The sequence below is a fragment of the Chanodichthys erythropterus genome, chromosome 9, assembly GCF_024489055.1.
Source record: "Chanodichthys erythropterus isolate Z2021 chromosome 9, ASM2448905v1, whole genome shotgun sequence".
NCBI classification, from domain to species: Eukaryota; Metazoa; Chordata; class Actinopteri; order Cypriniformes; family Xenocyprididae; genus Chanodichthys; species Chanodichthys erythropterus.
The window spans coordinates 10,789,576-10,816,851 of NC_090229.1; the positions used below are offsets into that span (position 1 = coordinate 10,789,576).

Genomic DNA, 27,276 nt, shown 5'->3' on the forward strand with positions numbered 1-27,276 from the left:
GTTTCTGTGTACTTCCCTGTGTATTTTGATGATAATGCAGATAAGTGAGAGAGAGTTTATGGATAATATTTTAATGCACACTTGCACTGTTTTATTCAACTCTTACAGTGATATTCTAGACTGGAAATGCTTCATCTTTTGTGTGCAGTACAATAAACGTTATAAAACTCGTTGGTAAACAGGCTTGTACTAATATAGTGGATAAAAACAAGAAGACAATATAAGTTATAACCATAATTAAACTAAACTATATCTATTTTATCTCTGTGCAGCATATATTCACAGTTTATGACATTATAGTGCGTCCAGACTGAATCCTGACACTGGAGAATAAGCTCGTGAAGCTCCGCCCTCTTAAGCCGGTGTTACAATATATTCAGTTCCTGAAATATTCTGTACTACTGGGTGGCGCTTACGCGAATATTCATGATATCCTTCTATTGTGGGCGTGTCCTTGAGACAACGCGCAAGCGAATGGAACTGAAAATATTAGTACACGCTCCTCAAATCGCATCGGTTTAATGGATTATTTCGAAAAGGTAATAAAATATTCCTTTGGAATATAAATCTTGGAGCTTTGTTTTGATGGCCTCATGCCAGCAGCTACTTAAAGAATGTTATTTTTGTTTAAAATATTATAATTATGATACGAAATTATAGTTTAGTTTCGTTTTATTTAAAGTTTGACAAGGCAGGGTATTGCAGCACAAAACCCTGAAATGTGTCAAACATAACACATACTCAAACAACCTTCTGTACCTGATTTAAAACTATTTCAAAAGCAGTCAAATAAAATAATTCTGATAATCATATAATTTATTCTGTGAGGTAATATAGCACAAATAGACAGCTACTTTACAAGATGACGTTATACTTGTTATTATCACCAATGTCATAATATGCTTTTGTTTTGGTTTTGTGATTTTCCACATTACACTCATCATCATCTTGTAAAGTCGCTGTCTGTTTCAGACTGGATGTGAGAGCTGAAGTCTTGGGCTCTGGCAGTGTGTGATCTGGAGATAATGAAGGCTGTTCCCGAGTGCCAAGGCCCTGTTTTAATATTCACCTCAGAACCTCACATTTAGCATTGCTTCTTTTCATACATTGTTTAGAGTTTTTAACACTTTTTTCTTACCAGTGTGAAAGAGACTCAAAATACTCAGTTAATGCTGCACATAAAATTAAGAGTTATACACCATTTTAATCTGTGGAATATCTTCTTTTATTTGTGTACACTCAGAGTAAAAACAAAGTGTTGTGCTTTTTGTAAAATAAAGAAAACTAACATGATGCATGATCTCTCGTCTCCCTCTGAATGAAGTCCAATCTGATAGTTCTCAGAAAATGAACTGTAACTTAGTGAATACTAATCACAAAAAAATTAGACTTATGTCTAAAAAAAACGTTGAAATGTTAGGTTTTAAATTGTGTAAGTCAAATCAAAAAGAAACATTCTGTGTTTATGTAATATGTATAAAAAGAGAGCCATGTCAGAAATCCTTGATTCAGCTCATTATCCGCTAATGCGGCCACGCCCACGGAGGGAACGCTATTCAGACGCAAATTCTGAGTCAATACAAGCATTCATCGTCTCAATCGTGTATTTATTGTCTTGAAAAGTGTTTTGAATAGCCATAGTTAGCGATCTCTTGCCTCTGTTAGTTCAGTTATTTCCTGGATTGCCTATTCTTCTTTAGTGCTCAGGCATTTGTGGACTAAAGGTGTACAGAGCGCCCTCCGGCTGCGAGTATGAATTGAAAACACAGTATCCAGCACTCATAGTAATGACAATAAATCCTGAATAAATATTACTCTTCTGTATAGAAAATTGACAAACATATGAGAATCCATCAATATTTCTCCAAATGTGCATGCCTTTAATCTAAAAGCCTATATGAAATGCTATACACTCTAAAAAATGCTGGGTTGTTTTTTCAACCCAACCGCTGGGTTGAGACTGCTGGGTAAGGACGCTGGGTTAATTCAACCCAATTTTGGGTTGAAGATCCCTTTTATACTTAACCCAGCAGTGCTGGGTTGGGAACGCGGACGTGAAGGAGAGCATGCACGTCACGTTAACAGCACTGAGGACTCCGGTGCGAGAAGCCGCCATTTTCTCCGCGTCTTCGGATGGAATCGATTGAAAGACGGTTTATGGTACGTAAAGATAAATAATTAAAGATATTTTCACTTATTTCTGTCCAAAAGTATTTCGAGATGCATTTGAAGGCGAAAAAAGTCAGAAAAGAACTTAGATGGAAATTTTCGCGGTTTTTGCCTCATTCGCCTCATGTCTCAACGGCCTCATTCAATCAAAGAGACGTTTTTAAATATAGTTGGTTTCTTGTGTCATATTTACAAGTTTCCTGAAGTTTGTTAATGGAAGGTTATCAACAGATTCACATTTTAATTCATTATTTAACTTTAATCTTTGCGGTTAACCTGAATGTAATGACCTAGTTTTCCTTAAGGAAATGAAACTAGGATATGTGATAAAGGTTGGTTTATTTTGATATTGAAGCGATAATTGTTCAAATGAATGTTTTGCATGTAATATTTCTGACTTGTTGCGTGCGCTTTGTGTGTTCATTTGGACCGCACCAGGAGGAGTAACCGACAGGCGACTGCTGCGCCATCTTCTCGGCTAACGTACAGAAGGAGAGAGGGAAAGGCGATTTATGGCAAGTAATTTAAAATTCCACGTCATTATCAGTTGTTTTTTGATAAAACCATGTTTGATTTCGTAGATCAAGCCAGAGACCTAGGAGTGCTCCATTCTTTTGAGTTTATGTGAGTTTATTGTTAGAAAATTAATGTTTCTGTTGTCTACTGCCTGTTTAAAGTTAATTAAAATGTTTATGCAACAACAGTATGACTTCTTGACATTTTTTAAAATAATTGATGTCTGTGTTGTTCATTACAGAACTCAAACCAACTGGAGAGGAGCCCTTCTCCTTGGTCTTCCTTTCTTAAAGGAATAGTGCACACAAAAATAAAAATTGTCACCATTTACCCAACCTCATGTCTTTCCAAACCCATTAGACTTTTGTTCATCTATGAAACACAAATGAAGATACTTTTAATATTCTCATCTATTTTATGTATTTATTTGTATCCATTTAGTCTAGATAATCAGTATTTTTAAGCTTCAAAAATGCAAAGTTATTGTAGTAGTCCATTCCAATATTTATATGTGAATACAATTCTAAATTATATCTGTTCATATCATGTAAAGCAATCATTCTGTTCAGAAAATTCAAAAATGTTGGACTCCCAGACTTGCAATGGATGGACAAACAATTGAGAGAATATTAAAAATATCTTCATTTGTGCTTCAAAGATTAGCAAAAGTCTTATGGTTTTGGAACCACACGAGGAAGGGTAAATTATGACTATGATTATTATTTTCTTTTTTGGGTGAACTAATACTTTAAAGAGGAGCCCTCCAAGTTCATCAAAATGTGTGAGGTATGTCATGTCTGTTTTAATACTTCAAGAAAAAAGTAGTTAACTGTTAAAGGGTTAGTTCACGCAAAAATGAAATGAATGTAATTTATTACTCACCCTCATGTCGTTCCACACCTGTAAGACCTTCGTTATTCTTCAGTACACAAATTAAGATATTTTAGTTGAAATCCAATGGCTCAGTGAGGCCTCTATAGCCAGCAATGAAATTTCCTCTCTCAAGATCCATTAATGTACTAAAAACATATTTAAATCAGTTCATGTGAGTACAGTGGTTCAATATCAATATTATAAAGCCACAAGAATATTTTTGGTGCGGCAAAAAAACCCAAAATAACGACTTATATAGTGATGGCCGATTTCAATACTCTGGTTCAGGAAGCATCGGAGCATAATGAATCAGCGTGTCGAATCATGATTCGGATCGCGTGTCAAACCACCAAACTGCTGAAATCACGTGACTTTGGCGCTCCAAACCGCTGATTCAACACAAAAGATTCATAATGCTCCGAAGCTTCCTGAAGCAATGTTTTGAAATCCGCCATCACTAAATAATTTGTTATTTAGGTTTTTTTTTATAGCACCAAAAAATTTTCGTGGCTTTATAATATTGATATTGAACCACTGTACTCACATCTGATTTAAATATGTTTTTAGTACATTAATGGATCTTGAGAGAGGAAGTGTCATTGCTGGCTATGCAGGCCTCACTGAGCCATCGGATTTAATCTAAAATATCTTAATTTGCGTTCCGAAGATTAACGAAGGTCTTACGGGTGTGGAATGGCATGCGGGTAAGTAATTAATGACATTATTTTCATTTTTGAGTGAACTAACTCTTTAAACTTCATAATGACAGAAAAAACATCTCACAGGACTCCACACTACATGCTGTGTAGGGAGCCACTGGCCCCTTAAATGAAGACATTGTAGCAAAAACATGGTTTTTGAATAGGGCCAGACGGTAAACGATATCATGTCAAGATCACAATTACATTTATGGCTAAAAAAGTAAGCTCTGGACATTTTTACTGTATATGGATTAATCTAATCCATCTGCAGTCTCACTGTATGAGGACAATCCACTTGAACTTCATCTCCAGAGCTGCTCTTGAGTCACTTCACAATGATGTGGATGCACCTGTCTGAAAATTATTCAGTTTTAATCATCAAATGTTTCAGGAATTTGTTTTGTGTTCCCTAGTAATTTTCTTTTTCCTCTTTTTAATCAATGATCAACAGGTGGTGACAAGGATGAATACTGGTCAAAAAAGAGAATAACCTTCTCCAACGAAAATCACTGATGTGACCATGCTTTTTAAGGAGAAGATTGTCCTGGACAATTTAAAGGATGTTGCATGCCTTTGCTGTGCTGATGGAGCTGCTTCATGACTGGACATCAGTTATCCTAAGGAGGTCATGAAAATTGGCTGTGATGCGTGTTCTGTATGTATTCATGGACTCAACGAACTTTTAGCATATAATCTGACAAATATTCAATGCTTGTTCATTGTTGTTTAGTGGAGAAATTCACACTCTCATTCAAAATCACATTCTTTCACATAATCTTCACAAATAATTTGTGTAGTGTTTTCGTTGCCAGTGGATATTATGCAAAAAAAAGTCTTATTTGGTCTTAAATGCCAGTTAGATTCATCAGTACACTGAAATGTGAAAAACAATTTATCTGTACAAACTGTGGCTGTTGATTTTGCAATTCTTTTCTGATTTTCATCTCACATGCATGTTTTTAGTTTTGACCATGTTTGCCCTTGTCCTTGTTTTTAATAAATGTTTACCTTTTGATAGTCATTCTGTGTTTAGTGATTTTATAATGTCTAAGATTACTGGGTTTAATTAAAAACCCATTTGGGTTAATTAAAATACTGTAATGTAGTCATTTTACACCAAAATTTAGGTTAGAAAAAACAACCCAGCATGCTGGGTTAAATATTTAACCCAACTTGCTGGGTCAAAACAACCCAGCGCTGGGTACGTCCCTTTTTGACCCAGCGCTGGGTTGCCAAAATAACCCAAATTGGGTTGTTTTTAACCCAGCATTTTTTAGAGTGTAGAGGCAACATAATTGTTCAGACACTTTGCATCACAGAAATACATTATATTTTAAAGAATATAATAGAATACCATTATTTTAAATTGTAATAATATTTCACAGTATTGCTGTTTTTTCTGTATGTTTGATTTACACCATGATGAGATTTGAATCATGATCACAGAGTGTTTTTTCACAGCCTACCTGACTGAAAGGCCTCATTAATGTGCAAGTCATTTCAGGTCATTATTATGTGATTCTTTTGTCTTCTCAGGTGAGAATCACCCATTATACATGAGGATTCACGCCTCCACGCATACTGTGTTTCTTGACCAAAGATGTTTTAGAAAATTTAAATCTCTCTATCGTTTTATATGAACAAGCAGGCAGCATAATTTTTACCTCATTTTGAAGCAAAAACTCTAGTCTACAACCTCAAATACCCAGAAGTCTTGTGAACAAAGATTTAATATATATTTTTTGGCTTTATTTCAGTGACTTAAGTTTTTTGTTTTTTCAATAACCACGCATAAATGTTATTCCTTCAAAAACCAAACATGTACATACATGTTCCTCACATATTATTGTAGCCTAGTTTGCGCTGAATACAGTGTATAATGACACTTTTTCCATTAATATGTTTATGAACAACTGAAAAAAGCACAAATGTCAGGGCATGTCAAAACTTCTTCAGGGTCCCAAAAATCCTCAGACCCCTGTCTTTTCAATTTGAGTTACATTCATAGAGTAATTACTTCTGTACTTGTTATAACATTTAATGTATCATTTATATAGGCTAACTGGATTTGTTGTTTAAAAAAAAAACAATAATAAAGAAAAGTCAATTTTCAGGATAATATTTTAAAGATAATTTTGTGCATTCCAAATAAGCTTTACAGATCTTTAGAAAATGTTTTAACAATGTTTGTCATGTTTTTCAATTATTGCACATACACAATCAAGGTCACAGTTACAATAACTTAGGACACTAAAGAGACCTTTCTACTGAAAAACACCAGAATAAAGATGCCCAGGATCTCTGATCACCTGTGCGAACGTGCCTTAGTCCTGCTGCAGGAGACAAGAGGACTGCAGATGAGAACAGAGCAATAAACTGCAATGTCTGTAATGTAAGATGCCTGAGACAGTGCTACAGGGAGACAGTTTGTACAAATATTTACATGTTAAGAAATTTGCTGGAAAAACAGTTGAAAGTGAAAAACTCAATGTGTACCAATATTGATTAAATAATAATCAAGAAATTAAGATTGATATCGAATATTCACACCAGTCTATAGCTTATTTTTATTATGACACAGATACATTTGTAGAGGTTTGCTTCAAGTTGTCAACACTATGCAGTACTGTAGGCACAGAATGACAACGAAGGAAGCAGACTAATCAAACTATTCAAAAACTTTCTAAATCCTCAAATAAAAAAGCTAAACAGAAAACACATCAGTGTAAAACAAGGTTATTCGCTAATGTTTGCTCTGCTGTATCCTTACATTAACTGTTTATGAATGCCTGTCTTGTACTCAATTAGCTCAGATGATTTATCTTACTACTATTTATTGTTTTGAACATGTGAACTGTTGACTAACATTATTACCTTTTCGAAATAATCCATTAAACCGATGCGATTTGACGCTCCGTGTATTAATATTTTCAGTTTCATTCGCTTGCGCGTTGTCTCAAGGACACGCCCACAATAGGAGGATATCATGAATATTCGCGTAAGCGCCACCCAACTTATTTGCATTTAAAGGGCCCACACTGAAACAGCGCATTCACCCCCAAAAGTGGTACCGATTTTTTTTTCTTTCTTTCTTTCTTTCTTTCTTTCTTTCTTGCGTTCTTTCTTGCGTTCTTTCTTTTCAGGTGCACAATATTATGATTCAGTGTTGGGAGTTCAACAGCAAAGATAGATCAAGCTTCTCCTCTCTACAGGACCTGATTGAGAATAGCCTGTTAGATGAAAGATAGGGATGTAAGGGGTAAAGTCAGAGTTACCCTAAACAGATCACGGTAACACTTTACAATAAGGTTCATTAGTTAAACATTAGTCAATGTATTAACTAACACGAACTAACCATGAGCAATACAATTGTTACTGTATTTACTAATCTTTGTTAATGTTAGTTAATGAAAATACAGTTGTTCATTGTTTGTTCATGTTAGTTCACAGTGCATTAACTAATGTTAACAAGATTTTAATAATGTATTAGTAAATGTTGAAATTAACATTAACAAAGATTAATAAATGCTGTAGAAGTGCAGTTCATTAATACTTCATGTTAACTAATGTAGTTTACTAATGAACCTTATTGTAAAGTGTTACCCAGATCACTGAATTTTCAATTTGTATATTTGAAATATAATTGAGTAATTTTAGGACATATTCTTTTAGCCTTTACTGTTAATTTACATTTTAAATGTATGTTGAACTTCAGAGATACAGTAGATCAGCTGCTGCTTGTATATTCACTTTTTTGTGATTTTATTTTGCCATTGTGTGCAGCGATGGTATCCAATCAAGAGCAGTAAAAAAGGAAGCTGGTTGTTCCTGTATCTTTTACTGGCACTCGCATAAAAAGACTAATCAAAAGTGAAATGACATGTCAACATATATCAAACGAATGTCAGATGTTTCTGGAGTGAATGTATAAAGCAGTTTCTTTTCATCTCTTGTAACTTTCCACTGTGGTTAGGCAGTTCCCTAAAACAAGCAGCATGTTTTTTTTGTTTTGTTTTTTTTTTTTCACACAAGGTGTGAAGTTATCAGCAAATGTTTCTAAAAAAAAACATATTTAAAACAGTTCATGCGAGTTCAGTAGTTCTGCCTTAATATTATAAAGTGACTAGAATACTTTTTGTGTGCCAAAAAAACAAAATAACGACTTTTCAACAATATGATGGGCCGATTTCAAAATACTGCTTCTGAGTTTTACGAATCAAATCAGTGATCCGGATCTCTTATTAAATGGCTAAATTGCTGAAATCACGTGACTTTGGTGCTCCGAATCACTGATTTGATTCGTCATATAGCGTGGGAACCGAAGATCGGATTTATCCGTTTTGCAGGTAAAGAGAGAAAACCTGCACTTAACCTTTTCACTGGCATTTTGTTTTCATAGTTAGACAGATATCACGATGTATCATTATAGGATTGTCTAGCAATATCTCGAATATTGCAGAATCGCGATATTATCGTGAGCCATGTATCGTGATCGTATCGTATTGTGAGGTACCCTGCGATTCCCACCTCTACTTAGAATACTTTTAATTATATCTCGATCAAAAGAGGCCAAAGACCAAATATACTTTTCTGATGCCTTTATGGAGTCTGACACTTTTAAGTTTGGCTCGGGTAAGTCAAGAAAAATATGCAAGTAAAAGTATTAATACATTTATAATACATCTATGTGAAAAGTACAAGCAATTTTATAAATAACAGCTGTGATCGCAAGTTCCGTCATTACCAATAGAGTTCAATGTGACTTACAATCATAGTTGATGCTTTCTGGAAATGCACCCCTGAACGATTCAGTGAGTGAATTTTCTACTTCAGTGCATCTGGTGGTGCATAAAACAACAAAGTAAACAAAGAGAACAAAGACATCTAAACGACACCATGAGTAAATGTAAATTGTACAGCATTTTATAACATTTCTAGAAAAGGCGGGAGAGGTCTGTCACATTAATAAACGTTATCACATCAAAATGTAGACTATCAAAATAATGTATATCCTATATCTTAAATTTGAAAACATACATTAAAGCTTAATTGACACTTCTCTTTAAAAATTAATCACACACCCTGTTCTTTGGTTTATAGGCTTCTCTAAAATGCAGACTTTGCCTTTCCACATTGCAAATGTGGGTTTTGTATTTCGTTCCACATCACAAAAATCATGTGCGGCAGAAATCTGTGGACTAAAATGATTTCTCTGTAATAGCAAGGGTGGAATTTGTCGACGTCCCCACCTGGGACATTCAGACCAGCAGTTCTTACACCAAAGTGGGATGTAGGTTTGAGGCCAGCCTTTTCTAAACACATTCCCATGTAAACATCATCAATGGGCAACACAGTTATAGAGTGAGACATTTTGTAGATTGTTCTGGCCGTGAAGCCGGAGAGAAGAAAGCCTCCTCCACCACAGTACGGAGGATAGCTCTCAGACTCATGAACCTGCACCGGGATATAGTATTTACTTGAGGAGTGTCTAATAGGCCCTACGTTCTGGATGAGGTGCCCGGTAAAGAGATGTTTGCTTCCATCATTGTCCTCTTGACCTTTAAGATACTCAACCATGTTAATCGTATTGGCAAAGATGTCATCGTCCCCGTTTAGGAGAAATCTAGCATTTGGGCACCATCTTTCCATCCACTCTAAGAAAAGGATCTGCTTCAATGTGAGGTTAAAGAACGAATCATTGAAGTCCCACTGCAAAATGTCCTTGTTCTCATTGTTCTCCAGCCTCAACAGCTTATTCAACCTGCGCTTCTCATAGCCAGTTTTTGTTGTTCCGATTATGAAGACCCTACGGATCCACACACCTTTGTACAGTCTTTCCTCAGCCCATGTTTTCCGCAGGACTTCTCGTCGATCGTAGTTTTCTGGAGAACTCTTGATGACCAGCAGAAGAAAGACGTCTGCAGAGTTCAGGGGTCCGCCACACTTATCAGGCTGGTCAAGCAGCATGGGAAAATTCCTACAGTGTCTGTAAAGCAGGAAATCTTGGATATGACCTGGCAGAGTAGAAAATCCAGTCACATTATAAGCAGACGTATTCTGTTGACATTGTGAAAACAAAGGCTGGGGAGTTTCAGATTTGAGCAAATCGGTTTGATGACGGAGCATCTCATATGTGTCTTTGCTATTCAGTGTCACGTTGTCTTCAGTGTCATATTTGTTGATGAAAATGAAGAGGCACACAACACCTGTGATGATTAATGCTATTGTCTCTTTTCTCTTTCTCATCTTCATACCTGTTGAAGAACAGAGACACAATTCACAGTGTAAGCACAAAAGTTCAGCCTCAGTGTGTCAAAGATAATGACTTTAAATGACCTAATTTGCATAAAGAACAGAATATCATGGTGGGATGCTGCCAGAATTATCTGTACTGTTAACCAGTAGGAATGGCGTAAATTGATTATCCATAGGTTTATCTGAACTATGTTTCTGCATCCTAAGTTACTTCAAAGCTGGATCTTCTTACTCATTTTTCTTCAGCTTATTCTACAGCTTATGGAAACCGGCGTTCAGTGATAAAACGCTCATCTGTGAATGAGCAACAGTTGCACACCACTGATAAGAGCAGCAACGTAAGCAAGATTTCAAAAACAACACATTCCAGCGCCATGGCCTCTTATTTAACAAACGAACAAAATGAATGCTCTACTAGTCAACTGGAGATGTTTAATGTGTATTAGGTAGGCTACATCTGTGATGCAGGATGTTTCAAAAGTGGTATGGACAATACCGACCGTGGCAAAAGTGGTGGGGATCGACAGCAAATTATGCCCTTGATCAAAATGCTATTTTAAACTCATTTAACTTTTGTTTGGTTGGTCTATTGGCAATAAATGCCTTTAAATCAGTGAAAAATCAGGAAAAATTATGCACAGACTCAGACTAAGTTAATCTATTTTTTTTTTTTTTTTTAAAAGTTATATTTATGGGCTATTTTTGTGCCTTTATTCAGATAGGACAGTGGAGAGCAGACAGGAAAGCATTGGGCAGAGAAGGGGGGGGGGGGCAGGATCGTTAAAGGACTTTGAGACGGTAATCAAACTCGGGTCGCTGTGAACATATTTGCACCATATTTTGGCGCATTAACCACTAGGCTATCGGCGCCGACAAAGATTGGTCTAATTTGAATCCGAAAAGTAAGGCCCATTACCCATCAGCTGACTGTTAGTTGGTCAGATTATTAAGAGTTATTAAGTTATTAAGACAATTTATGGCAGTGTTTCATTCCCAACCTTTTCTTCTAGTTTTGATAAGTAAAAAATCCCACGGCACACCACTATGCACTAAAACAACAAAACTGAACAAACATGCATTACTTCAAATGGTATATTAAAACTGGATATTATGTTAAAAATAGTACTCGCATTTAATGTGCAAAATTGACCCTATTTATTTTATTAGTGCATATTACTAGTCTTGGGGTGAGCAATTAATCTGTGCAAGTTAATACACAGAAAAAAATTGTTTGTCGTGTTAATCCTTAATCAAAATCTGAAAAGTTACTTCCAGCCTGGAATGGCGTTCCTTCCCTGATGACGTCAGTTTGAATGCTTAAATCATGCCTCTCCAACCATTAGTCTGCTATGAGTGAGAGATGGAGAGGAGGAGTGCTAAGGTAAAACCCTGCCCTCTATTCAATATTAAAAATAGTACTCATATTTAATGTGAAACCTGAGCGGTAACACTTTACAATACGGTTCATTAGTTAACATTAGTTAACTACATTAGTTAACATGAACTAATAATGAACTACACTTATACAGCATTTATTAATCTTTGTTAATGTTAATTTCAACATTTACTAATACATTATTAAAAGCTTGTTAACATTAATTAATGCACTGTGAACTAACATGAACAAAGAATGAACAACTGTATTCTCATTAACTAACACTAACGAAGATTAGTAAATACAGTAACAAATGTATTGCTCATTGTTAGTTCATGTTAGTTAATCCATTAACTAATGTTTAACAAATGAACCGTATTATAAAGTGTTACCACATGAGCTTATAAGCAAAGACTATAGAATAACACTTAGGGCTGGTTTCACAGACAGGGTTTAGGCTAAGCCAGGATTAACCCTTATTTCAATTAGGGTATTTAAGTAGCTTTTAGAAACGTTCACTTGTGTGCATCCTAATTGAGCTAAGGCTTAATCCTGGCTTAGGCTAAGCCCTGTCTGTGAAACCGGGCCATAGTCTTAAAGGGACTTTGGCTTAAGTCAGGTAGGAGATGTTCCCAAAGTCCCTTTAAGACAAGTCATTTCACTCGGCGGCCATCTTTGAAACGCCTCTCAGACATTCAAGTGCAGCTCCTATCTCTTTGAATGGGGAAACATCAAATTCTCCAAAGCTGTTTGCCAAGCTTTCGATTACATTTCATATTTAAAGTCACCAATGAAATCTGACAACAACTGTCCCAATTTTGTTTCTAAACGCTTGAATCATGACAAAAAAAAAAATGGTATTTTTCAGGATGGATCAAGCTAATGCCATGTGCAATCCCAAATGCGCATCTCTTGTGTCTCATCAGTGTTGCCAGATTGGAAATGTCCAAGTATTGTACCAGAATCTAAAAATTAAAATTATCGTGCATGAGTTTTAGTATAGATAAATGAACTAAATTAATAGCTAAAGATTTTTACAATAGAATGAATTAATACTGAACTTACTTAAGCTGGACAATCACACAATTTTAGCTGCTGTACATCCAAAATTATGTTCCCTTTATCTCTATAAAGCTATAGGCTACTTTTTGACAACCTGCATTGTAAAAATCACTATATAAATAAAGGTGACTTAATGAGTCAAACATACAGAATACAGATATTTATCTAGACCAACAACTTTTTGACATGACCTGCAAATTACCACAATAGATTAAAAAAAACTAGACGTACTTTAGTGGGAAACAGCTGACCTAAAAGCGCTTCGGCAGGAACGTTAACTTGTGCTCATGAGAGAGAGTCATTCTCCACAATGATTGGCTGAGAAGACGTAACATGAGATGAGATGGAAGACATGCCTAACAACATTAATTTTAATAGATATGCCTTTGTGATGTTAAAACTGATGGTTCAATAGTAACAAATTCAACTCTCTCTTTTAAATTTTCCAAAAATCAACACGTGATTGTTGAGATCTGTCCCTATTACTCCATGTATACAAAAGTGACTGTGGATTTTTATATCTCCATATGTCAATTATGTTCAGTCGTAAACAAACATTGCTTAATTCACTTGCCATATTGTCAATTCTGGGTGGCCATCGATCTTGTTTTCCATCAAACACTGTGTTAAAGTCACCCCAAATTACTTAAGCAATCCAATGACAATCCAATGACCTTGATCATCTGTTTTGCAACTTTCCCTGAAAATTTAAAGTCCTTTAAAATAGCAACACCTGCTGTTCTATTTGAGGCTCCAAAAGAGAACCAAATGTCACAATCCCACTGATTCTTCCAAAAAAGCACATCATCTTTGCAGGTCAGGGGCGTTTCCTCCGAGGAGGCAAGGGAGGCAGTGCCTCCTCAAAACAAATGGGATGAGAAAGTAATCCATATTACATATAAAACAACACAAATATTACAAATTATGACATTAAAAATAGTGCAAGTCACTCTAGTTTCTAAAGGAACACTGCCCAACAGCGATACCCACAGGTAAAGTTACAGCAGGAGTCATGCTTCCCTTTGCTCTCATAGAAAACAATAGAAAATCATCAGACCCCCGGCATGCGGGGGGTTTTGTTGGGGGTAACTGAGATTGAATGGGGGAAAGTCATGTGAGAGAAGGCAATGTCTCCATCGCGATATGATTGGATGTAATTGGATATGACGATAAATCCCGCCTCTTTTTTAAGTGCGCGTTCCGCGGGTCAGTTTGACTGAACAAATTATGGCATCAATAGGAGGACTAATTGAAAAGTAAGTAAACAGATGACCAAGTTAGATATCACCTCTTTATGTCACGTCAAAATCAAACTTGAAATGGACTAAAAGCATGATGACTGCGGGGTTTTTAGTGCAATCAGCTTGGTGAGTAAAGTTGAAAAAAAAGAACATTTCCCACTGGTATTTATGTTGGGTGTACCTCCTTTAGGGGGGTCCAGGGGCATGCCCCCTGGAATAAAAATTTTGTACATTTTAAGGTTAAATGCATCAATCTGGTTCTTTTTGGAAGCTCAAAATTAAGAGTTTCAACCCATGTACAGTGTGCAAATTGACCAAAGAAACAGTATTGTACCCGGACATGAAAGAGGGTTCAAACATCTTTTTAGTTGTGATATAGAGTCTCAGTCTACATTGTGTTTTAAGATGCCAAACAATTATTGCAATAATATAATAATGATTTAGGCCTATATAATTAGTTATATATGACAGTAATATCCATATATTGTAACAAATGCACTGTAAATGAATAAATAAATAAGAATTTTTAGTAAAGTAGCTACTTTACACAACAGTAGGGAAATTACAGTACTTTTGTACTAGATAAATCCTTGAGATTTTATTTTGATCACCAGCAGATGGCGTGAGCAAAGTGCATACTTCTAGGTTATTTAAAACACGCAGCACAAACACACTGTAGCCTATATATATATATATATATATATATATATACTTAATCACTGTATTTTGCTGTTTTATAAAGGCACAAAGCCATATCACAGTTTCGATTATAGAGACCTTTTAGACTGTTTTAAATTTTCGGTTCATTGTGAAACAGTGGCGGCGGCACAGGGTCATTAATGGGAAACACCGACAGAATGTTTAGCTGACACATGTGCTAAAGTTGTCATGGCATAACCGGACCGAACTAGAATCTTGAGGCCTCCCGCTGCGCTGAGTGAGTGACGGGGGGCGTGGCTCTGTACAACTGCGAGCCCCGAATGTTTACAATGTCTGGCTCCGCCCCCCTGGCAATGACAGACGCAACGGGAGCGCAAGCGCTTTGGAAAGGAGAAAGCGATGCGGCCGCGCTTTCCACGCGTTTTGGTTTTTATACGCGATATGTGAACGGCCCCTTATCCGCCATATTGCGCGTTGCACATTCTCCCATTCAAAACAATACGAGTGATGCGTCTTGTGTTATTCTATAGTCTTTGATGGTTCTCACTGCAGAACACCAGATCCATAGGCAACTATGGAAGTTTTTTTCCAAACAAAATTAAAATGAAAATGCTTAAAAATATCAAATAATAAACTAAAGTTTCAAAACAGCTGCTCAAATGATAAATCAAATGATCAAATTATTAAATAATAAATCAAACTCTCAAACAGCTGCAAATGATACATCAAATGCAATTTCATTTCCTCATTCGGGGAAGCATGCACTGTATCAAAAATCAAATTAAAACTCATTTGTATTTGAAATGAAATTGCATTTGAGCATTTGATTTATCATTTGAGCAGCTGTTTGAGAGATTGATTTATTATTTACAGTTTTTCTCAGTAACATTTCTCCAAACTACTTGTTCAACCACCACATCATCTAGTCACTTTTGCACATCATAAAAGCAGTTTCTCATTCTTTTGAACAAATTGCAAATGCTTTAGTACATTCAGGATTATGTACAATTGTCTGCTACAGACTCCAGAGGGTTAATTAGCTGATTAGAGTGTGGCACCAGGTGTCTTCAATATTGAACCTTTTCACAATATTCTAATTTTCTCAGATACTGAATTTGGGATTTTCCTTAGTTGTCAGTTATAATCATCAAAATTAAAAGAAATAAACATTTGAAATATATCAGTCTGTGTGTAATGAATGAATATAATATACAAGTTTCACTTTTGAATATAATTAGAATATCATCAAAAAGTTGATTTATTTCACTAATTCCATGACCAGCACCTGTACATTTCCATTAGACTTTTGTAAATGTGTCCTGAATTGATGAAGTTTGCAGGTGAATCCTGAATTTCACTAATGCATTCAAGGAAATGTAAAGTATTAGATCAACCAATGACACAACCAGTTCTCTAAAGCAGCTAAAAGATGCATGTCATGAATCTTCAACTGGAAAGCATATATAGACACAACACAAGAGTTTCAATTTCTGATAATGGAAGAACAGGGTCAACAGCTGGGCAGAAGAAGAAGAGTACGGATGTGTGGTAGAAGGGTAGGGAGGCAAAACAGGAAGAGGGAGATAAGGCAAAGGGCGTAGGCACGTTTCTGGTGAAATTCTGTTCTCAATCATGACCTTACAATGGCTTATGCGGGTCTAAATGTGCAGCCGAACGTTTGGAGAAAAACCTTTACACTTACAGTATAGTAGGCTAAATTAACTTTATACAGATACATACTATATCACACACATAATACAGTGTATATAGTCTTGTCCTTTTTATTTATCACAAGGACATTTTACAGTAATTTGTTCACTGTTATAAAAACCATATCTATAGTTTAGGCTACATCTGAAATATTCATCACTGTTAACATGGCTAAGCATTTTGACTATCAAGAGGACTTGTCATTCTGATGGCACTGATATGTTCATTGACATAAATATTTGCTTTTGAGAGATGAACTAAGGATTCTGAGCAAGTTCCAGGCTTTTGCAGGTAATCCAATATGTTGTGCTGTTTGTACTAATTATTTCGAGAAATAAACATACAGTTTTGCAAATTGTAAGGACGATTTGAGTATTGAGTAAACTGTAATAATTTGAGAATTTGATTTATCATTTGAGCAGCTGTTTTGAAACTTTGATTTATTATTTTAATTTTGTTAGGAAAAAACTTCCATACCATGGGGCGGGGTTGGATCTAGATATAAATATATAATACATATATAAAGCCACAATACCAACTTTGATGACACGGTTTAATTATTAAAAAAAAAAAAACTAGGTTTCTGCCAAACACCAGTAGCCCATCACTGCAGAACACACAAGATCCAATAGAGACAGAGCGACACGCGATCGGAAAAAAATGGTAATAATCGGAAAACCACGCCTCCGATCCAACAGTCCCCATTGACTTATATAGTGTTAGGCTGCCTCCTTATCATTTCTGACTTATAACAAAAAAATAGAAAAAAATGTCTAAAAGCTGCTATGTGACATGGTGTACAGCAAACAAGCTAACAGATTAAGTTTTTATAAGCTGTCGACCCCAAAAAAATGAATGTTTAAGGACACAAAAGTGGATTACATTGCATTACCAAAATAAATAAGATTTCAATATCCATCATGGCACAAAGTAAAGACACTATATGAAAAACATCAACAGATTTAAAATGAGTCTGACCTTGTATCACTAAAGGAGATGAGCAGTTTTATTAATATTACACAGGCTACTTCGATGGCATAAATCACATGTTTTAGTGCAAGTTAAAGAACAACAAAACTTGTTTTTTGCAAACAATTTTTGAGTTTCTGTTATTAACAGAGGTGGGAATGTCTGTGTGTGTTCACCCAGAACAGCCTATCAACTACATACTCTAGCAACACCCCAGCAATTGCAGAAAGAGCCTAGCAACCACCCAGAATCTCCTAGCAACCACCTAGCAACACTTTAGTAATCACCCAGAACATCTATATTCTGGCCTAACCGACCAAACTATTTATGTTTTTAAACAAGACTTTAAGTTGGCTTTATGACTAGCCAGGATACATTTGTCTTTTAAACTTTTAATCTAGTTGAAATGAAACAATATATACAACTATAAACACAATCTCAAAACTATGCACCAACTTGTACAAACCTCAAACTTCCAGGTCAAAATAAAATGTTTTAGTCAAAAAATTATTCTTGTCTGACAAAATCAAACTTTGGCCTCACATGACACACAAAACTTAAATACACAGACTACTGCACTTCCCAGTGAACACTAGTGAGATCAATTCATGTAACACTGTCACAAAAATACCTTTTACTGGGATTCAGGAATTATTTTGCAGCTCACTGTCTACTACACTATACAAAAATAAATTTACAGATACAGTAAAATACAGCAATGATTTTTTTTTTTTTTTTTTCATTTTACTATTGTAAAGTGATCTGGCAGTAGATATGTATGAACTTGGTATGCACCACAATACAGTATACTATCAATTACAGTAAAACTAAATTCAGCATCCTCTGCACATTTGGACAAATTTTATTACAGTATATAAGGTAATATTGCAGTGTATTGGTCTTCTGACACAAGACAGTCATTTCTCAGTTCTGCAAAATACAGTATAAAAATGGCTACAGAGAAAGTTGACAATCACAAGTTTGAGGGTGTACAACGTGCTACAGTTTACTGTACATAGTGAAATTTCTCTCATCTAAAGTACTGGTACTGTGTAAGTTTAAAACCCCTGTAAATTATTCATTCAGCTCTCTCTCAGATTTTGACTGGTGTGTTTCATCCGTTTTGCTACCTAATGTAGTCATTGTTAAACATTTTGAGAAACTGGGCCAACTGAATCACTTAAAATGTGTTAGCAATCGAGAAAAGCTAAAATACATTTAGATTCTTACCTAACTAGTTTCTGTGATCGGGATCTTCTTATTGATTTCATGTTACCGTTTCGTCGGATGGCAAAAATACCTTTATCCATGATGAAAGTGGAGCGGGCGGTCGGTGAATCAGCTCACAAAAAATTACGAAAATTCAAGGACTTCTGAGTTAGCCGAGAAGCAGTAATTTTCCGATTCATGAACAAATGGAAAACAATTCGTAAGTGAACTTGGCTGCGCTGTGTTTTTGACTCCCAAAGAACCGGTTCATAAGAGTCATTTGTTAATGAAGCTGACTACATTGGGTGCGCATGGGTTCGCGTGCAACCGTCATGCAGCTTATTGAAAGACGTGTTTTCTTGCCATTATTTTGCAATACGCTGTCTTTTTTATGTCATCACATTGAAGCGCCGCTGCTGAAAAGCAGTAGTACTTGAAAAACTGCTAACATTTATATTTTATTCTCTGATAATTTTGGGGTGGCAGATGGGGTGGCAAAGCTGTTTCTTAGGGTAGTTGCCACCCCGGTAGATCCGCCCCTGCACTGGATCTTGTGTGTTCTGCAGTGAGGGGCTACTGGTGTTGGGCAGAAACCTAGTGTGTGTGTGTATATATATATATATATATGTATATATATACACATACACTAGGACAGTTGGACAGTTGTCCAAAAGATGACCATTGACACCTTGCACAAGGAGGGCAAGACACAAAAGGTCATTGCAAAAGAGGCTGGCTGTTCACAGTGCTCTGTGTCCAAGCACATTAATAGAGAGGCGAAGGGAAGGAAAAGATGTGGTAGAAAAAAAGTGTACAAACAATAGGGATAACCGCACCCTGGAGAGGATTGTGAAACAAACCCCTTTCAAAAATGTGGGGGAGATTCACAAAGAGTGGACTGCAGCTGGAGTCAGTGCTTCAAGAACTACTACATTATATATATATATATATATATATATATATATATATATATATATATATATATATATATATATATATATTATACACAGGGTGCGATTTGTAGGGGTGGGTGGGAATGGGGGATTTCCCCCATTCTGGTCTTAGAATCCCTGCCTCTGCTGAATTATTTTTACAAAAAAATAAATATCCCCCCCGGGTGACGCTACTCCATAAACCACCAACAGAGCATATAAAATACCAAAAATTATTATTATTTTTTTAAACATCTCTAAGTAAAACGCTGCATTTATATAGAACTGTCTCTTTACGACCACAACAAACGGGACACTTTTCAGACGCGCATTCTGACTTCGCCTCAGCACCAGGTGCCAGTCAAACGAGCGAGGAAAAGGTATAGGGGACTACGAGGGAGCTTCAGATGAGATGTTGTCAGGCTATGTCGGTAAAACTCAGAAAAATGAACATGACTGTTCAATCAGCCGTTATGCTGTGCTCGTGGCGCGCACTAAAGAATTGCATGCGCAAATGCACCGGCGCGCGCTACATAATTACTTATATTACACTTTTTGCCACATGCTATACCTGTCTTAAGTGTAAAAATTAAAGTTTTTTTTTTTCCTAAAATAATTTTCTTTAATAAAACAATGTTTGACAGGTATTTATTGGTATAGGAATTGTCTTACCTGTGTAATTTTCCAATTTCTTTGCCAGCAAAGTGCTTTTCCATTCTTCATCTTTTCTTTGCTGCATTCATCAATTGAAGTCAATAACATTATTTTAGAGCTCCACGGGATTAAATGTTCTTTAAGCATGGGAATACATAATAAATTGTATAGGGTGAGTTCAGGGTGATTGGGACACTTTTTACTATTGAGATGACTTGGATAAAATGTCCCATTCAGTCTGCATTTACCCCATCTTATATAAAGCCTACTATTGAGGGGTAGGCCTATCATGATTTTGATGTTTATAATTATAACTGCTGAAGGCACACATGATCTGATGACATCTTTTATTAGTTTGTAGGTTGAAGTACTCCATTATTTTTCCATTAGGCTAACATGAAAGTTGTTCATTTTTAACATTTACTTCATTTTACAATGAATGGTCATTGTACAGAAACGTCCACTTTTCTGTCCCTAGACTTTACAGAAATATTACACCTGAAGACACTTCAGGATTAAATTTTTTTATATATATATTTTAATATGAAACAATATGTTATTTGAACAATTAAACCTTCTTGAGCCATCAACGTGGCAATATTCATTTTTTAATTGTAAAAATTCCAAGCGCCACGGAAGTGCTCATCCCCACAGTCATTTACAGAGGGAAAGTGCTTTATTTAGAGCTCAGAAACAGTTTTCCTACAATTTCAAATGTAATGTATGCATAACTATCAAATATAAACTACATAAAAAAAGAAAAAGAAAAAACAAAAAAACAAATGCTGAATAAATATTATAAAATATATAACCTCTGGTGTTGTGTCACTGGTGTTACCTTTAACAAAAATCTCTTTTTTTTTAAATAAAAATCACACTGATGGCATCACTTGACTTCCTTCTTCCTATTTCCTGAAGATCCATGAAGAAAGGCCAATGGAAAGTCTCTTTTCAGTTATCAGAAATTTTAATTAGAAAATCATAATTTCATATGAAGCTTTTAGGTGAAGTCACTGGCATGACCTACATTATTGTTAGATATTTAAAAAAAAAAAAAAAAGAATACAAATGGATTAAACTACTTAATTTAGTGAATATATCATGATTGACAACATGTGGATTGATACCTTGCAGCAGCCATTTTGTAAAATACATTTTTCATGAAAAATGTCACTGGTGTTACCCATATAGATAAACTTTATTCAAAGCTATTCATTTAGTTCTTTTGCATAAAATAGCACTAAGATTACATGATTATAACTCTTCCTTCTCGTTGTTAATCCTCATTTGGTCAGATATGGCTAAATTAAAGGTATATGGATAAATTGAGTACAGCTGTGAAGCAGCGACTATACAGACAGCATATTTTACAGACATTTTTAAAATGTTTATGATCCTCTGACTGCATCCACTAATGTCAATGATAAGTCTTTGATTGTATACCAAACGTAAAAATTTAGTCCCAACTACTTAATCCTAGTTGAAGAATAAGGATCTTTGGTCTTACACGTCACTGGTGATTCATTGTGTCACTGCGTTACTGTTTTTGTCTGTCACATTAAATAAAATGCGTCATATGTGACATGATAATAATTTTACACCCATTGAATTCTGCTACACGCAAGAATTAAGTAATGTAAAGAATTGCATCATTACTTGTTTATAACCGTTTTTCAAATATTTTCATTGTTATAGCAAATACATGGTTGTGAATTTGAATGAACATCATTCAATCACACTTTTAACTAACCTGATTAAAAATAAAAAAAACTCCTTATTTGCATTATCATTTTTTCTGTAACTCTGACTGCATGTTCTGAAAAAATTGAGAAATAATATTTCAGAAAAACGTTTAAAAATAAGTACATGCTGTCTGCATGCAAAAAAAAATAAATAAATAAATAAAATAAAAATCATAAAGCTGTCATTTGTATTCATAAAGTCAATGTGTAATATAATGTGGTGTACGTTAAAACGTTAGAAAAATAAATACATTTTAAGACATTTTAGAACGACCCGAATTCAAATAGACCTACTATTTTAAAAATCATAATATCAGTCGCCCATGCGTTGCCTTTTACCAACAGACCTGACACTCAGACATAGGACAAATTAAACTAAACCTTGGATATAAAGGTCCCGTTCTTCGTGATCCCATGTTTCAAACTTTAGTTAGTGTGTAATGTTGTTGTTAGAGTATAAATAAAATCTGTAAAATTTTAAAGCTCAAAGTTCAATGCCAAGCGAGATATTTTATTTAACAGAAGTCGCCTACATCGAACAGCCAGTTTGGACTACATCCCTCTACTTCCTTCTTTAATGACGTCACTAAAACAGTTTTTTGACTAAGCTCCGCCCACAGGAATACACAAAAAAGGGGGCGTGGTCTTGTTGTGCTCCCACGGAGAAGAGCATGAGTTGCGTTTGTATAGTGTGTTTGTGGCCATGTCGTCGAAACGCTGTTATTTTCATCCCGCAGTCCAATCACCTTTGTTTGGCCTTCCCAGGGACGCTTTACTTAGAGATCAATGGTTACAATTTATGTTTAACTCGGTTCCAGAAAATTATAATTGTGGTATCCTTACTGCAATAGTTAATGTTGGACTGCGGTGCACATAATGGCCACAAGAGGGGACTATGTTTATGTATATGGCTGTTTTCCGTATGAGGTACTCTTCTGAGTGAGTGCTAACGTTGTACATTTTCTGTCGCTGCTTGTGGAGATTAAAGAGTTCAGTCTCTCGGGAATTATTGTCTTTTGTGTTCATTCGGCACAACACCATCCCTATCCAACGGCATGTAAAACAAAAGCTGCGTTCACGTCACCTCGTATTTACCGGAATCTTGAAATGACAACACGTGACGTTATATTCGGAGCTGTTCACGTCCTTTTGGTCCTTGAACTGGGAATTATGCGTTTCCATGGCAGCACTGTCAACGCCTAAATGAATCTACAGCTGTCAGGTGGTACAGCGCGGCCACGTTGTATATCTGGGAGTAGGGCTGTTCAATTCCGGATTTTTTGGAATCGATTCCGATTCCTGTTTCAGGAATCGAAAGAATCGATTCAAAGAATCGATTCCTCACTGTTATTTTCAATTTTTTTTTTTAATGCCAACACCGTGTCTAACATTGTCGCGTCTTACCGTGCCACACAGCAAGTAACTCTCTACACCGGGCGTGCAAAGCGACCGTTGCAAATCCATTTGTCCTTCCTATTAGACATATTGCGACTGCTGCTTGGTCATAATTAGAACGAAGCATTTACTTCGGGGATTTGTCACATCGTGCTTCCTGCGTCAGGTGTAGACAGTAGACACACAGTGTAAAGACTAGGAATATGTTTACCATATACATATAGGTAGATTCTATTTACATACATATACAGGGTGCGATTTGTGAAAAAAAAAAAAAAAAAAAAAGGGGGGGGGGGGTGTTTTGAAAAGTTTACCATTTAATTTATTAAAAACCACAGTGGAGCTATATACTATTTTTGGCAGCTGTTACAGAAAAAAATAATTTAAAAAAAAGATTTAACTTTGAGATTTGAAGTATTAGATAGCTTATATGCAACATAGTGTCATTGTAATGTTGCAAATATCTAATAAATATAATTCTTAATGACTTTCTGATAGAAATGCAATATCAATTTGTATTATTAATAGAATAACGATATACAAACCTTCATTCAATCGCGTTTGGTCCCATTTATTTTTGATCACACTGCATACACAAACATTTAGTCCAAAAGTGCGCACATTTGGAGAAATGCACCTCATATTTTATTAGATATCAGCTGGCCAGGGTTTCATAATTACCGAGGACAGAAAATGTAGTTTGCCAGGGGGGTACGGGGTATGCTCCCCCGATAATTTCCCTGGTTTACATTTGTTTAAGATGTTTTAAGGCCAACAAATTGGATAACAATAAAACCATGTCAACAAATACATGCACGCACAGTTTTGAGGCAGCTTCAATCGCATGTTTGGTAATTTCATGACTTAAAGCACAAACGAAACTACGAGCAATGACTGTCGTTGTTCTTTTGTAAGTTATTTAAGCTATAATAAAGTTATGCAGCGCATTTGCGCATGCAATTCTTTAGTGTGCGCCACCCTCGAGCACAGTGTAACGGCTGATTGGACAGTCGTGTTAATTTTTATGAGTTTAATTTTTATGAGTTTTAGTTCAACTGAAGCTCCCTCGTCGTCACCTTTTCCGAGCTCGTTTGACTTGCGCCTGGCGCTGAGGCGAAGCCGGATATTTTATGTATTCCCACCGGGATAAAGGGGATAAAAATAATTCAGCAGAGGCAGGGATACATAGACCAGAAGGGGGAAAATCCTAGGCCTTTACACATATAAACTTTTTTAGGGCCTTTACACATTCTTCGGCCGATTGATTGTTGTTGTCGATTGATTTATTCTTTTTGTCCTAAACTACAACAAGCAAGATCAAACCCGGCCCAGTAACCGATTCTAAAGATTCGGTTGGGTCAGTCATTGCGCGTGATTGCCTACACAATGCTGAAATAATCATCCTACCCTAAACCATACTCTGTGTCACGACTGGATCCATTTATTTATTCTGAACGTTATTTCTTTACAGGTGATGTGATTGTGTTGACAAATGAAATCGGCTACGTGGCCGCGGTTTGTGTTAAAAAAGAGGAGTCGATTCCCCTTAATGGAACCGATTCCGACCTTTGGAATCGACTCTCGATTCCCAACGCCTCGGAATCGATTCTTTTTGGAATCGATTCCCAGCCCTATCTGGGAGCTTTCAGAAAACTCCCAGCTTACAAGCTGTAATTACGAGCTCTACGAGGACGTGAACGCTTTTTACAAGCTAGAATCTCGTAACTACAGGAATTACGAGGCCACGTGAACGCACCTTAAGTGCAGCACACGTTATGGTAAGAGGCGTGACCTTTCCGGGCAAGGAGCGCTAGCTGCTGTCGAATCGCAACACAGGAACCGCTGGCACAATCAGAACTCGTTACGTATTTCTGAAGGAGGGACTTCATAGAACAAGGAAGTCATCAGCCCGTTTTTATGACAGTGGAAACAGCGGTATACAGACAAGTAAATTATGTGAAAAATACTGTTTTTTTTACACGCGAAACATGAACACATGTTATATTGCACACTATAAACACAAAGCTTCGAAAAACCACGAAAAACGGGACCTTTAAGATATAATAATGTAATATGCAGCGAGCGCCGGCGCATTTGCGTGAGCAATTCTTGAGTTCACGTTTCGAGCACAGTAGGCTATAGCCTAACGGCTGGTTGGAGTTTTACTGACATAGCCTGACAACATCTCATTTGACCACAGTTCACTGTTGTGAAGCTCCCTCGTCGTCACCTGCACCTGCACTTTTTCCGCGCTCGTTTGACTTGCGCCTGGCGCTGAGGCGAAGTCGGAATGTGCGTCTGAAAAGTGTCCGGTTTGTTGTGGTCGTAAAGAGACATTTCTATATAAACGCAGCGTTTTACTTGGCGATGTTTTAAAAAATATTTTTATTTTTGGTATTTTTATGCTCTGTTGGTGGTTTGTGGAGTAACATCACCTGGGGGGATTAGACAAATGCTGAATTAGAGACGGTAAAAGTGAGTGGGTCCAATTGGTCTTAAAAAGTGGGTGGGTCCTGTCCCACCCACATAATGGTTCCGACGCCCATGGTTTGAATACATTTGGAAAAAATCTCATGATATAACAGATGAAGCAGGATATTTAAAACAGTAATTTTAGCATATTGGCTACAACTAGATAATAGACAAACACGGAAGGTTAACTGGGTTTAAATAATGTATTTTTTTAAATGTATGAACCATTTCTATCGACCTGAAAATCAGAATAACGCACTTTTTAATAGCAGTTTGGAAATTTAACCAATCTCTTTAACTGGAAAGACTGTTTTTGCATACAAGCTAAATAACGCCACTTTAATTCTGAGGTAACGTTAGGCCTCTTTGAATTACGTACTGTATACTTAATCATTTGCACTGAAATGCATTTTTAAAGGAAAACTCCCATCTCCCGGCTAACTGTTCACTATAAATAATGATTGAAGGAGACATCTTTCTTCTAGAATTCTCATTTTGGGGCGAACAAATTATTTAACTGTACAACACATTAACACAGTATTAATGTAGAGTAATTTGAAGGTGATGATACACGGGGCAACGTCTTGAGCAATGATGCTTGGGCACATTCCCATTGAGAATGGGCAACAAAATTCTATCTGGATACGAAATTTGCTGTCCATTCTCAATGGCAAAGTGACCAAGCAACATCCCTCGACAACATTGCTCAAGAAGTTGCCCCGTTTCTCCTTTCCTTGAGAAACAATGGATTGCAGGAGGAAGTTGTGTGAAAAACCTGTTCTATTTCAGCGACTCTCTCAAAACGTTAGTTCTTTTGTCTATTAATGTCAATATCATGGCAACCGTAGTTTTAATAGTGTCTCTCATTTACAAAACTGTTTCGTTCAATTTGACATACAATACATGCGAGAATCATACAACAAAAAAAAGAATCAAATAAAAACAGTATAAAACAGTAACAGTAGCAGAATACACATATCTTGTCGTCGCGTTAGGTTCATTTTCACGGCAACGAGAAATCAAAATTATTTAAACGCATTTAATAATAATAATACTAAAAAACACACACATACACAGAGTAAATTGTTTAGTCATCTAACCGATCCAGATAGAAAACAAATTTATCTTACCTGACCTTTTAGCTACTTCGGATAACATCAACAAAAGTAAGTCTTGAGGTTTTGTTCGTCAGTTTAACAACCATCCCAGCCTTTTTACTGCTCAAACTCTCTCTTTCCTCTTAAGGAGGAAATCTACAAGAGCCTCTGTAGTTCAGCTGTCTCTAGAGGAAAAACTGAAAGAATAAACAGCCAGAGAGGCAGTCTCTCAAAACTGGTGTGC

The 27,276-nt window shown here is 36.1% G+C and overlaps 1 protein-coding gene across 2 annotated transcripts; it reads right to left on the minus strand.

Moving 5' to 3' along the window:
- Positions 1 to 4,265: 4,265 nt before the first annotated feature.
- LOC137026910 (N-acetyllactosaminide beta-1,3-N-acetylglucosaminyltransferase 3-like) lies at positions 4,266 to 27,228 on the minus strand. 2 transcript variants are annotated; one of them, XM_067394541.1, is made up of 2 exons: positions 27,066 to 27,228; positions 4,266 to 10,513 (listed from the first exon to the last, which is right to left on the minus strand). In XM_067394541.1, the coding sequence occupies exons 1-2, from the start codon at positions 27,091 to 27,093 to the stop codon at positions 9,366 to 9,368; spliced, it is 1,176 nt and encodes a 391-aa protein (XP_067250642.1). In that variant the 5' UTR covers positions 27,094 to 27,228; the 3' UTR covers positions 4,266 to 9,365. The 2 variants fall into 2 exon arrangements, with proteins under 2 accessions (XP_067250642.1, XP_067250643.1); XM_067394542.1 differs by having other exon boundaries at positions 27,071 to 27,222.
- Between the last annotated feature and the right edge of the window lie 48 nt (positions 27,229 to 27,276).